Source organism: Hermetia illucens, chromosome 6, assembly GCF_905115235.1.
Source record: "Hermetia illucens chromosome 6, iHerIll2.2.curated.20191125, whole genome shotgun sequence".
NCBI classification, from domain to species: Eukaryota; Metazoa; Arthropoda; class Insecta; order Diptera; family Stratiomyidae; genus Hermetia; species Hermetia illucens.
In genome coordinates this window covers 5,810,087-5,822,745 of record NC_051854.1, presented here as the reverse complement: position 1 = coordinate 5,822,745, position 12,659 = coordinate 5,810,087, and the positions used below count along the sequence as shown (strand labels likewise).

The 12,659-nt window shown below is 41.9% G+C and overlaps 1 protein-coding gene and 1 non-coding gene across 2 annotated transcripts; one reads left to right on the top strand and one right to left on the bottom strand.

Annotated features, from left to right (window-relative positions):
- Nucleotides 1-638: 638 nt before the first annotated feature.
- LOC119659529 lies at nucleotides 639-11,181 on the bottom strand. The gene is made up of 7 exons (XM_038067666.1): nucleotides 10,495-11,181; nucleotides 7,379-7,560; nucleotides 2,374-2,498; nucleotides 2,064-2,305; nucleotides 1,801-1,989; nucleotides 1,472-1,677; nucleotides 639-1,400 (listed from the first exon to the last, which is right to left on the bottom strand). Exons 1-7 carry the CDS (start codon nucleotides 10,597-10,599, stop codon nucleotides 1,181-1,183), a joined length of 1,269 nt encoding a protein of 422 aa, XP_037923594.1. The 5' UTR covers nucleotides 10,600-11,181; the 3' UTR covers nucleotides 639-1,180.
- Nucleotides 7,114-7,185, top strand: Trnag-ucc. The gene has a single exon. It is a non-coding gene; the product is annotated as a tRNA-Gly (tRNA).
- Nucleotides 11,182-12,659: the final 1,478 nt, after the last annotated feature.

Below are 12,659 nucleotides of genomic sequence, written 5' to 3'. Positions count from 1 at the left end.
CTTTTATGTTGTTCCAGAATGTGTTGTTGGGTTTTGTAGGCTTTTTTTTTGTTAAAAATGAGAGAGAGTTATGATCAAAAGACTTACCTTTATCTCCCAATATTGTTTTTCTTGAATATTTACTTTGGCGTTTGGCCACAGAGGGATAGTCTTCGGTGATTTATTCTTCTTTGTTTCCACATTTTCGCTTCGAAATTCTGAAAGTGATCTTCAAACTCTAGTTTTCTTGACGACTGGCTGTTTTCATACCATCCATGACTCTTTCTTTGGTCAATTGCAGCCCAAATTAAAATGTCTCCAATTCTCTTGATTTTTTTCTTTAACTAAAGAAGAAATGAAGAAATAAAAAGAAATAATAGCTTAAAACATAACTAAATAATACGGCATTTTTTTAGAGGTAAGTGAAAGAAAAAGGTTGGCATTACAGTACAAAGACTCTAATTGAACGGTTAAAAGGAGAGTTGACTGAAGTAGAAGTAGATGATATATTGAAAATGTGAATATAGTGAATGAAGATGAGAACAAAATTGGTCTAAACTCAATAAATTATTTTATAGAATAGAATTGAATATTTAGCTTAGAAAAAACTGAACTTTAGGTGAGAAAACAAAAACAATCTTTCAATAAATTGGTAAATATTTAGATACGAATATAATCTTTATTTGAAAATTCACATTGAGTCTTTCTTCTTTTAAGGAATATCATCACAACACTTTTATATGTCACCATCTCCTTGTTGAGAGAATAAAACATTCATTTAATGATATTACGAGTTTCAACTACTACATTGGATTTGATTTGAGTAATTGCCAAGATTTGATCAAGATTCGACTACAATCGCGGGGACATCTGGGTCAATTTTTCTACATTAGCAACATTGATTTTTTTTGGTTGGCACTGAACGATTTTAAAAGTTTTGTTTTATTGGAAATATTCCTAATTACCGGGAAATGATTCTTTTACTGACAATTTTCAAAGCGCCTAACATTATTAGTAAATTTGATGCCGTTGAGTTGAACTATAGTATCATAACACAGTCAAGAAAAACGAACACGAAAAGTTCGTACAATATTGTCGAAATAAGAAAGATTGTCGATTTTGTGCTTAAATGCAAATCCTTCTTAAGTGCAGAAATAAATTCGAAAATAAAGTGGATAAAAATTATCTTAAAACTACCATCTTATAGCATTCCGCTGTCCACAAGATCAACAACGATCTCCGCCATTTTCTGTCGACATAAATCATTTGGGGGAAAATTCAATTCAGGCGCTCCTGTTGCCTCCTCGGATCTGTTCTGAAATAAATCAGGTGCATCCTCTGATGCACACGTACTCATTGGGAGTATATCCATTGCTAGACCAAGAGCAAATTTTCCGTAAGTTTTTAAATCAGAGTTGACTCTGGGTGTGAGGAAAAAGATAAACGAATTGAATTGACGTAAAGTTACTCTAATTTAAATATTTTGACTCACAATTCGAAGCATTTGTCCTCTGTGCTGTAGGATTCCGAGAGGTGGCCCAGTGTTTTCAGTTGTTTGAAGAGTTCTCCCGTGTAAAGTCTTAGAAATGATTGCAAATGCTTGTCCCGCATTTCTTTGGATGTGCAGCAATAAATTAGGTTGGAAACATCTAGAGCTAATGATCCATATCGAATGCATTGAAAGTCGACTAACACAGTCTGGAAATAAATGAAGGGAAAGATTTGGGGAAAATGCATGTTTTTTCCCACAGCTCAGATACTTGCTAACTGATCACTTTTCTATTTCTCTTACATACACTAAGAAATGGATATGCAACTTACTTCAACCACATGTCCTTCTTCATTATACCGATACAAGAAATTGTTCGTCCAGCAATCTCCGTGACAAATCACCGATAATTCCGACTCTACGTTAATCAACTCGATAATTCTCTTAAAGAACGATGAGCTTCCAGCAAATGTAGTAATACTTTCCACATACTTTGAATTTTTCGGCAAAACATCTGATACCTGGGAAGGGATCATTGAAATTAATTAACACTTTTGCTGCCCGATAAATGAGAGATTCAAATTTAAACTCTTACCATATCAATTGCATTTTTCGTTAACTGCTCGTAATACTTTTTATACCAGTCTTCTTTCGTACTAGAAAAAATCGCTTCTCTTATTAAGCTCTTCAATCTTTCAAATCCTTTAGGGTTTTTAGCTTTGTAGGCGAGGCTGAGTGAATGTAGTTTGGCAATTTCCTTAAGGGCTGCTTCGGTTTCTTCAACTGAAAGGCCTTTTTGACGATCCGGCATTTGGAAATTTCGAGTGTGTAGATCCTCTGGGAAAATATGTTTAATATAATTGGTTTCCAGCCCATTTCAGGGGATTTACATTATTCGAATTTACCCATTATTATGAGGTCGTCTCTTGCCAAATAAATTTTCGGTATCGCCTTGAAAATGTCATTTGTTTTAGACCGTTGGAATGCTATGAGTTCAGGTAAGATAGTTGTGTAGAATTCCACTTCATTTCTGTAAAAAATAGTAAGATAGTCTCGTTAATAGTTTTCTCATCAAAAGTTTTTATGGACTTTGAAACTTTGCCGCATAGAATCATCAGAATTAATTAGCTCGGTACAAACAAAACATCATTTGCTGACAAATATACTGCCATGGACGCAACTGAGCAGAGGAGCTGAAGGTATCAAAAAGAAACTTATAAATCTCTTTGATCGACTAGGAAACAAATACATAGAAACCACCAGGTTCCGTGGAATCCATTTTCAAAAAAAAAACTCAAGTAAGAAGTGGAAGCTTCGGACGACCGGCACGTCACTGGGCTCCGGCACTTAGAAACGAGCTGAATCGTAGGCTTAAATGGGGTTAATACAAATGAATCTCAATCATCGCGGAACAGTTCAATATCTCCTCTCGCAAACCATTCGGGGGCTGAATGTTGACGATAATCTGCGAACCTTATTGAAATTATGGCATTGTTAGGTAGGTGAAAGACATATCTGGAAGCGTGCCGATATGGGCATGTGGAAAACAAGCCACGCAAGAAAAAATGGCATTCTCGAGAGCCGGCTTTGTAAGGGAAAAAGTGAAAGGCATCCATATCTACAATTGTTTCGCCCCTCCTGTCGCAAAGAGAGCGCAATGTGGGAAAATGCTAGACAGTTTGGTATTGGACGTTAGAGACCACATTCCTAAAATTATTGCCGCGATTTCAACACCTGGGGCCAAAACCAACTTGAACTCTTCTGATAAAGCTTGGTTCTGCTAACGAAGCTCCGAAAACAATCTGCCGTATCCTGTTCCTATCGTTTTATTTATCTTTTAGATACCATGGGGAAGATGTTGGAGAGGGTGATATACAACGGACTATTTCCGAATCTGGATCTGATTCGGGAGGCATCGGCCGTTGAAACGTGCTGTGCAATGGTGAGGCTAGGTGTCAAGAATATCCTTAAATCGGCTAACTAGGGGTTGGATTAAGGGCACCTTAAGTAAACTGGGTGTCCCTGGTTACTTAGCTATGATAAAAAAGATTGATCTCTCTGAGAGATTTTTTTTGGTGCGAGATGGATGACGGCCGAAAGAATGCATTGTGTTCTCCAAAGCTCCGTATTGGGCCCCTGCTGTCGAACATAAGTATGACGGAGTACTTGGTCTTTGCATGCCAGAGGGGGTAATATTGACTGGTTTTGCACACGACCTGGCGTTGGTTGGTGATAGCATGGAACTTTATGGAAGCGAAACCATCCATGTCATCAAAACATTGTTACGAGTGGTTAAATTGGGCCTGGCGCACGAAAAGATGGAAGCGGTCCTTATTGCCAATCGCAGGATAAACAATACTGTCAAAATCCAGGTTAGCAATCACGAGGTCGTTTTAAAATTGATCATTAGATACTTGGGGAGTAATGATCGTTGCCAAATTGAGCTTCAAGGGACACTTTAACTATGCTCGAGAAAAGGCAGCAAAAGTTTGTTCATCTCTATCAAGGATGATGACTAATATTGCTTTAGATTGGACGAATCCCCCACTACACCCGAGGACGCCCTTATTGTAATTATTGAAATCCATAATCTTATGGAGGAGATGCTGAGGTCAGAAGCAAATGGAATGCGACAAACGTAACAATAACCCCGATACAAGAAAAGCTCCAGCAACTGGGTCGAGTCTGGAGAGCGCGACAGATGCTTAATTTAATCTTGCTGGTGTAGACCAGAGCCCTCTCCGCGAAGTAATAGTGGTGGTTCTTCAGGATTGATGTGATTGTTGACTTTAAAACCGCTTGGATACATCAGTTTGCTTACCGTCACTGGCTGTGGCGTTTATGATTTATTGTTTTTCTTTAATAGAAAGGCTGATTTTTTTCGAAGGCATGATAACGTATCAAAGCTGAACGAACATGAGATTGTAGGAACAAAAGAAAATCTAGCACCAGATCAATAAAATTTCTAAAATTTCTATTCAGCTCTGTAGGAATTACATGATTTCTTAGAAAACATTTATCTTGGGCTTCTCACCGTCCTCTCCCTTTTCTTGAATCAGCACGAATTAATGAGGTTTTTAAGCCGGAGATAATAATAATAATTCATCACGTCCATAATTAGTGGAAGGATCAATGCGCACCTCGAGACCAACAACATTCTGTCCGAGGAGCAGAAGGGCTGCCGAGTTGGGTCAAGGGGTTGCAAAGAGCAATTCATTATCGACTCGGTAGTTATAGGACAAGCAACTAGAGGCCAAAGAAACCTCTTCAGTTGCTATATTGATTATGCCAAGGCTTTCGACAGCGTTCCGCATACCTGGTTAATCGATATCCTACATCTGTATCGCATTGATCCGAAACTAATAAAGTTTTTGGCGACAGTCATGGAAGGGTGGCATACCACCTTATCAGTCCGTACATCTGAGCGTGCTAATACCTCAGAGCCCATCCGTATACGGAGGGGCATTTTCCAGGGGGATTCGTTCAGTCCCCTTTGGTTTTGTATGGCACTGAACCCCCTTTCATGGCTACTGAATGATGCTAGAGGGCATAGTTTTGCAATAAAGTATGGCCTACGTGCTAAGTGCGAACTGACACACTTGATGTACTTAGATGACATCAAGCTGTATGCTGGTACTGACAACCATCTTAGAAGTCTGTTGCGAATAATAGACATGTTCAGCCGTGATATTCGGCTGGAGTTTGGATTAGACAAGTGTCGAATCCAAGCTATCCGCAAAGGTCATCACGAGCCGCATGCCGGACATAGCATTGGTGACCTCCACATCGAAGGTATGACTGAGACAGACTTCTACAAGTACCTAGGAATTCTGCAAGGAACCCATGCTCGAGTTGGTGATCTGAAGGATGCTCTGCTGTCCGAATTCCTGCGACGTGTAAAGCTGGTGCTGAAATCGCATCTCTCGGGGAAGAATAAAATAAGCGCGTTGAATGTATTCGCTATCCCTTCACTGGCTTATGCATTCGGAATATTGCCGTGGACGAAGACCGACCTGGAAAACGTCCAGCGGCGGATACGGACAACTATGTCCAAATTCCGAATGCATTACCCAAAGTCTGCAGTGGAGCGGATGAACCTGCCTCGTGACATCGGAGGTGGGTGCGTGGTTGACGTGGCGGCACAACATCATCGCCAAGTCGACTCGCTGCGCGCTTATTTTTACAGCAAAGAGCAAGCGAGTCCCTTGCATGCGGCTGTCTGTAAGACAGACTGTGGACTGACTCCACTTAACTTGAAGGATTGATCTTTCAATCCTCTGAGTGGGGTGAAGTCGGACCAAGAGCAGATCGATGAATGGAAGTCGAAGGCAATGCACGGTAAACACGTGAATTGTCTTTGGCAGCCATTTGTCGATTTGCATTTGTCGAACAGATGGCTGTGTGTTGGGGAGCTCCTTGCTGAAACGGAGGGGTTCATGTGTGTCATCCAGGACGGCGTGGTCGCCACCCGAGCTTATAAAAAGCTCATCATGAAAGAACGGGTGGAGAAAGACCAGTGCAGAATGTGTGGTTCGGCGTTAGAGACGTTGGACCATCTCATTTCTGCCTGTACTGTTATGGCACCGGTGCAATACATCACCAGGCATAATGCTGTATGTAAGGTTATCCATCAAAACCTTGCATACAAGAATGGGCTGATCGCGGGAACATGTCCGGTTTACCGATATGAGTCGCAAGCAGTACTTGATAGTTCTGCTTACAGCATGTATTGGGACCGGCAGGTTCTGACTGATCGCAATACCGCACACAACAAGCCTGACTTACTGTTAGTTGACAAGACGGGTCGCTTCGCGTATATTATTGATGTTGCTATCTCCCATAATAGCAACATTGAACGGAAATACGTGGAGAAGAACTATGTGAACTATGAGCCATTGGCTCGGGAAATCAAAGAAATTTGGCGTCTCGAGCGGGTGGTTGTAGTTCCCATAATATTGTCAGCTACAGGTATTGTACCTAAATCCTTCACGGCTTCCCTTGATGTCCTGGGACTTTCGCACAGTCTGGTTTAAACCATGCAGAAGTACACCATTCTGCATACGTGCTCGATGTTGCGGGGAGTACTCGACGGATTCTCCCACTGACCTGCCACCAGCCACCACCACCAGTGCCCCTTTAGTTTTTAAGTAGGTAGGATCGTCCGAGCCTAAATGCTTGGCACTTAGTGCTAGTATTAGGTAAAATCCGGCATCTGCCGAGATTGTGATAACTCGGAAATAATAATAATCGTTGGCACAACAATCCAATTGGATCAGGGCCTTGAAATGTATTAGAGCACTTCATTGAAGACCGTAACGGCCGGTATGATTACATGATTACAGTATCCTATAGGAGACAATATGGTCAGCATTGCGCTCACTCGAGATTATTACCCTGATTTGACTCAGGGACGCATTTACAGCTGAGTTGACTGGTATCCGACGTCAAATCACAATACAAACCCCACTGGCACAGTGAGATTTAAACCGCGTGTTATTGGACATAGGACGAATGATCGAGAGGTCTAAATGCATTGCTTTTATACCATTTATCCGGGTTTTCTCTAAGGACCCACAAATTTGGACGAATGTCTGATAAAAAATATAAAATGTTTGACTACAACGTGGACATAACCTTGACTAACCGCGTCGGTGGTGTAATGGTCAGCATAGTTGCCTTCCAAGCAGTTGATCCGGGTTCGATTCCCGGCCGACGCACACTTTTTGCTATTTTAATAAACACAAGAAACAATCTAAATTCGGCTCATTGTATCTATATTATACATTCAGCAGTTTTTAAGATGGATTTGGATAATAATAGGAATTTGAGGGAACTACTTTCGTTTTTTAATCGTTCAAGTTTTTAGTACAAGTACAGAGTTCTAAATATATATAATTAAAATCACTTTACCTGAATAATTCGACACTCTTATAAGCTTCTCGTATCACAACGCTGTGGGGCAATTGTTTGCAAATGACACTCTTCTCCCATTTCAGCTTCTTGCCATCTGTGGAGTTTCTGCAGTAACCTTTTAAGTGAACTCTATACAAAGCCGCCGTGTAGTTGTCTCCTTTTCCAGACCCTCGTGCTTCCTATGGATGAAGAAATGTTCATTTAGTAGTGGCATGTCATAAGCTCATTAAAGTATAGAAATGTTGATGAAAATAGAGATACAATTTAAGATTAAGATTATTAAGACAAAATAGAATGTAGGGGTAATAAGAAGAGTAAAAACATATTACTGCCTTAGGGACTTGGTGAAAAAGAATGTGGATGACACTGAATAGTTGCTGCTTAGATTGACGGCAAAACATTACCATCAAATTACAATTAGATTGGACATTGTGCTGAGAATACTGCCACCAATCTATTTATGCGAGCGTAATTCCATGGACGCCAATGTTGACGAGACGAAAGTCCAGGCCTGCAGCGAAGCCAACTATAGAAAAGTCACCAAAGAAATTGATTTGTCTTCGCACTTAAAAGCAAATGTGTTCTTGAAATCAATCCTCCAACTTGACCAGGCTGAACAGTGTCCCTCCCACCTCTTCAGCTAATCGTCAGCGTGGGTGAGGAGCCGGCCTTTAACGGCCGTCACAGGACCATTGAAAGGTTTGCGCGTACATGCAAATTCTTTCGTGATGCGGTATACAGTTCTGAAATCATTGCGATCTGTGGAGGCTTCCGCTTCCCTGACTAGCTCAACAACAAATTTACTTTTGTTACGGTGCACACCATGTTAAACTTCCTGAAATTTCGTACGGTATCGGAGCTTGAGCGCCTTACGCTCGCCATCGCTCGCAGCAGTTAATAGAACCTCTCGTTTCTTCCGTTGATCGATCCGCTTCCACGATGTCACAGTCAGCTAGATCTTGTGTGTTGTAGCATTGCAGTCGACACTGTCTTAAATTCAGTAATTAACATGATAATGACAACCTGTGAAGCTTCCATGCTCCGGAGGTAACCCAGCTATGGGCCCTTCTATATACTGGCGGACGACAGAAACTGGATGGAGTAACATAAACTCTGCTGGTTGGCACAACGTTTACCAACTCGCGAGGAGGCATGCATCATAAAGGCAAAGTAACAATCAGTAAAAAGGAGACTCCGTGCCGCAACGAATAAAGGCAAAGCTCGCGGCAGGCTGTGGGGATTTGGGTATTAACTTATTTCCCGGAAAGTCCTCATACTTAATACCGACCAGATGAACCGCATTGTACGGGCATTATTCCCCAGATATCCCGTAGGTGTTGATGTCAACAGCGCAGAAAGCATCGAGGACTGCCCCTTTTCACAATCAAAGACCTCGAAGTTGCAGTTCACACCATGAAAGCTAAGAAGGGGCCAGGTCCTGGTGATATCCCAGTAGTGCTTGAAAATCTCATAAGGAGGAGAGGAAACACTGAAACGGTTCGTGCGGCCGGGGACCTATCCCCAAGACAGTTTAGGTTCAGAGCAGGGAGATCCACGGTCGATGCTGTTATCGAGGTCACATATGCGCATTGTCACCGATCTCGACGTAGTGCTCTTCATAACGTTTGATGTCAGAAATCTCCTCAATTCCGTAAGATGAACAGGCATGCTAAGCAAACTAGAAAACTCACTCCACGCATCGAGCTATGAGACGATAGAGGGCTAGAGGAGGATGGAGATCACGTCGGAAGTAGAATAGGGGTCCATTCTTGATCGGACCTCTGCAACGCTAAGACTCGGCGTGTCAAAACAATCACGCCTGGTCGTTTATGTAGACGACGTTGTCGGACGCAGTGTTGAACATGTGCGAAGCAGACGTTCCATATTGATGCGACGAGAATCCCGACCCTACATCCTATACCCATCGGCGAGTTGACCATAGAGTCAAAACCAGTCAATACCTTGGTTTAATGCTCAACTTGAACATGAGCTTCTTCGAGCAAATCAAAGGAGCAGCGGATAGGGCTATAGCTGGGGTCTCGACCTTGGCGGGGGAACTATATTTACCAGGCGATGTCTTCTTGTAGGAGCAACGCAATCTGTTCTGTTCCACGGTGGGAAAATATGAGCTGATGCCCTTACAAAGAGGTGCATCGTAAACGCCTTGCCCTAGTACAGAGACGGGGAGCTTCGCGAGTGGCGTCTGCTTATTGCATTGTTTCAGAAGCGTGCTGGTGATCACGGGAGTGATCCCTGTTGCCTGTTTGTCAGCAGCTTTATGCTGACGCAAGGGAGTTCTCTCCAGACAACATTGAAGCTGAGGAGCGTTGGCGAATGGAATCGTTGCGCATTACGTTCGGGTTCTTTTTGTTGCGAAGAATATTCAACTCGAACGGTGGAGGGACTAGATGAGGAGGAATTCCCTAAACTAACAACCTCCTCCTCGTCTTCCCATCCGTTGTCAAAATGAGTACCCTAATTTAAAGGCTCCCTAAGCCGGGAGAGCGGGAGGGTTAGCCCGGAATAATGTTTCAAACGGTTCTAGGCTAGTTTTCTAATAACAGGGACAGGGACCCTTAAAAGAAAAACTAGACCTATTGTATTTTCTCCTGGCACGTCCATTTTCAAGTTAACTATCTTTGGAGCATGCAAGTTTCTGTGAATCTAAGGATGTGTCTTAGCGATAAAGAGTGTACAAATTTTTCATTAAAGAAGATTCTTCAAAGGTATCTTCGTCTTAAATCTAAGGAAGCCAAAAGCTACGTCTGAGCTTCTCTTTTTCTACAGTTATAGTCAGGCCGACCCCACTACTCTGATTTTCCCCAATAACAATGTAAGAAAAAATGTGCTGTTAAAACCCCACTAGGATACCATATCTGTTTTCAATACCATAATCAATAGAAAAGTGGATCCTTAGGAATCCTTTCATCTCCATTTGATGTCACTCAGTGCACAAAAGGACTTTATCGGGCGGAGCGGACGACTCACAAATAAACAAGAAGACGCGCATCTCACCCAGGTAAACACTAAAGGAACTATGCAATTGAACGGTTATTGAGATTCAACGTACAAAGACATCTAATTCAGCTATTGCGCTTTTATTCTTCACTCACCTCAAAGTTATCAATCGTAACACCTGGATCAGAGTCCTTGAAAATATCCTGAAACAGTTGCAATGTTAGTGTCGATGTTGAACTTGTTTCTTCATTCACGCCCATTCTGCCGTCTGTGTTTATATCAGAATTCCGAAATGCACTTTGAACCCCTGTATCCGTAATTTTGGATTTAATTCACTTTTATCCTCAAGATTTCTGTTTAGTTTTTTAATCAAACTGATTGAACAAAGGATGCTTTTCATATGAACGATGCGAATACACACGAACACAAAATTCTTATCGATTTTTCCCTATAGAATTCTCCCGACACCACCTAAACTTTTAAATCACTGACATCTATTGCATTTTACAGGTGATTGGATCTATATATATTCGTATATTCCCTACTACGAGTATCACTTGTACTGGGATTTCTGGGAACGATTTTGAAATTTGTAGAGTAAAGAAAAGATATCTTTTCACGTTGTTCAGAACTCAGCGAACTTCTTACTTCCTTAGTAACGTTCTACCCCCGTACGCTTGCAATAACAGACTAGATATGAAACTTTTCCGTTCAAGCGTGAATAGATTGAGCTCCTCCGGGACTCTTCTGATTGCGAGGGTTCTTGAAGTGTTTTGAGCCAGATGTTTCGTACGTAAACGACTTCGCTAGCACACTTACATTACAACTGATTTATTTTAATGGATGTCTTGTGGCTGTTGCAATTGATATTATTTTGCAAGCTGTTTTCTGTTCACTGTGAAATGAGTGCGTGAATTGCCAATGAACGGTTGGTGGAAGCGACAAAGTTCAATTGGGAATGGTCGTCATCTCAGCGGGTTATGGATGCCATCTACCTTTTGTCACGGTTGAAGATATGCAGTTGATTGTGAGTAGGTGAATGATAAATTGATAATATTATGAAATATGAATGGAACGTGTACGCGTGGAGATTAAACAAAGGAACTTGGGAGCTGCTTGTAAGCTCACACAGTACAGCAATGGGAACTCTGGAAGTCTGGAAAATGATTGAAACTTCTCGATTTTAACGAACGTTTCCTTTTACTGGAATTGAAACCTACTACGTGACTGATTCGAATTTGTTCCCCTAACATCGAAGATATAATATAAATCTTCTAATCAACGAGTACACCGAATGCAAACAGTGACTAAGCCAAGCTTAGGACTCAAGAGTCGGTTTAATATATTGAGAACTCAGTGGATGAGTTTGAAAAATTTACTTCAGATTGAACCAGTAGAGATTGGGAAGATACTTTCGATTGGTGTTGTCTCTCTTTTTGCTCGCCTCAGTTAATAAGTTTGGCCTTACCGTGCTTCAGGGGGCTTTGGCACGGCGTACCTCCTAAACCCCATATTCGTGGGAATCAAATGTGTAACATTACAAAAGTAGGGTGTGAGGGCAGGAAACAGGAAGTCCGCCATTAGCTATGCTAGTGCGACCAAGGGAATTCGACTGGTCATACTGTTAAAAATATTTCCCGAGCAAATATTCGCTCATGAGGAGCAGGAAACTATCGAAGACCTTGTCGTCAGGCAAATGTGCAAAGGATGGACTGTGAAACTTTTATTCACCGGGATAGGCTTTCGACCAGGTCACATACTGGTGGTCACATACTCGGAAGCGACTTACCCCTTCATCAACACGAAGCACAGCAGTGCACAGTGCAAGGTAGCTTTGTACTGATGAAGGGGGTAAGTCGCTCCCGAAATATACATATATTTACATTTAAAACTAAAAATTGTAGATTGGAGGAAACTATCCCTTGTCTATCAATTTTAGGTTAGACTACAAGCAGCAGACAAAAATCTAATATCTTTGTCATGTGTTGCACTCGTCAAGATCTCCGCTACCTTCAATTTTCCGGCAATCGCCAAGGCGCAAAGGACGTTACACTTCTTCACTGCTTCAGGAGCAACGGCAAATACATATTTCGGATGTTCCCTATCTTCGGCTCAACGTCCAGTATATAATGCAAAATCTCAGACAAGGGACCAAGGCTATGGTAGTTCGGTCGATTTCCGCACGGAAGTAATTCACGACGCAAAATATTTCTGGACGAGGCCACTGCAGCCACCTTACGAGGGTCCCTTCGAAGTCCTCAAGCGAGGCCCATATCATTTTATGCGCAACGTCGAGGGCACTGCTCAAGGAAGCATCCCT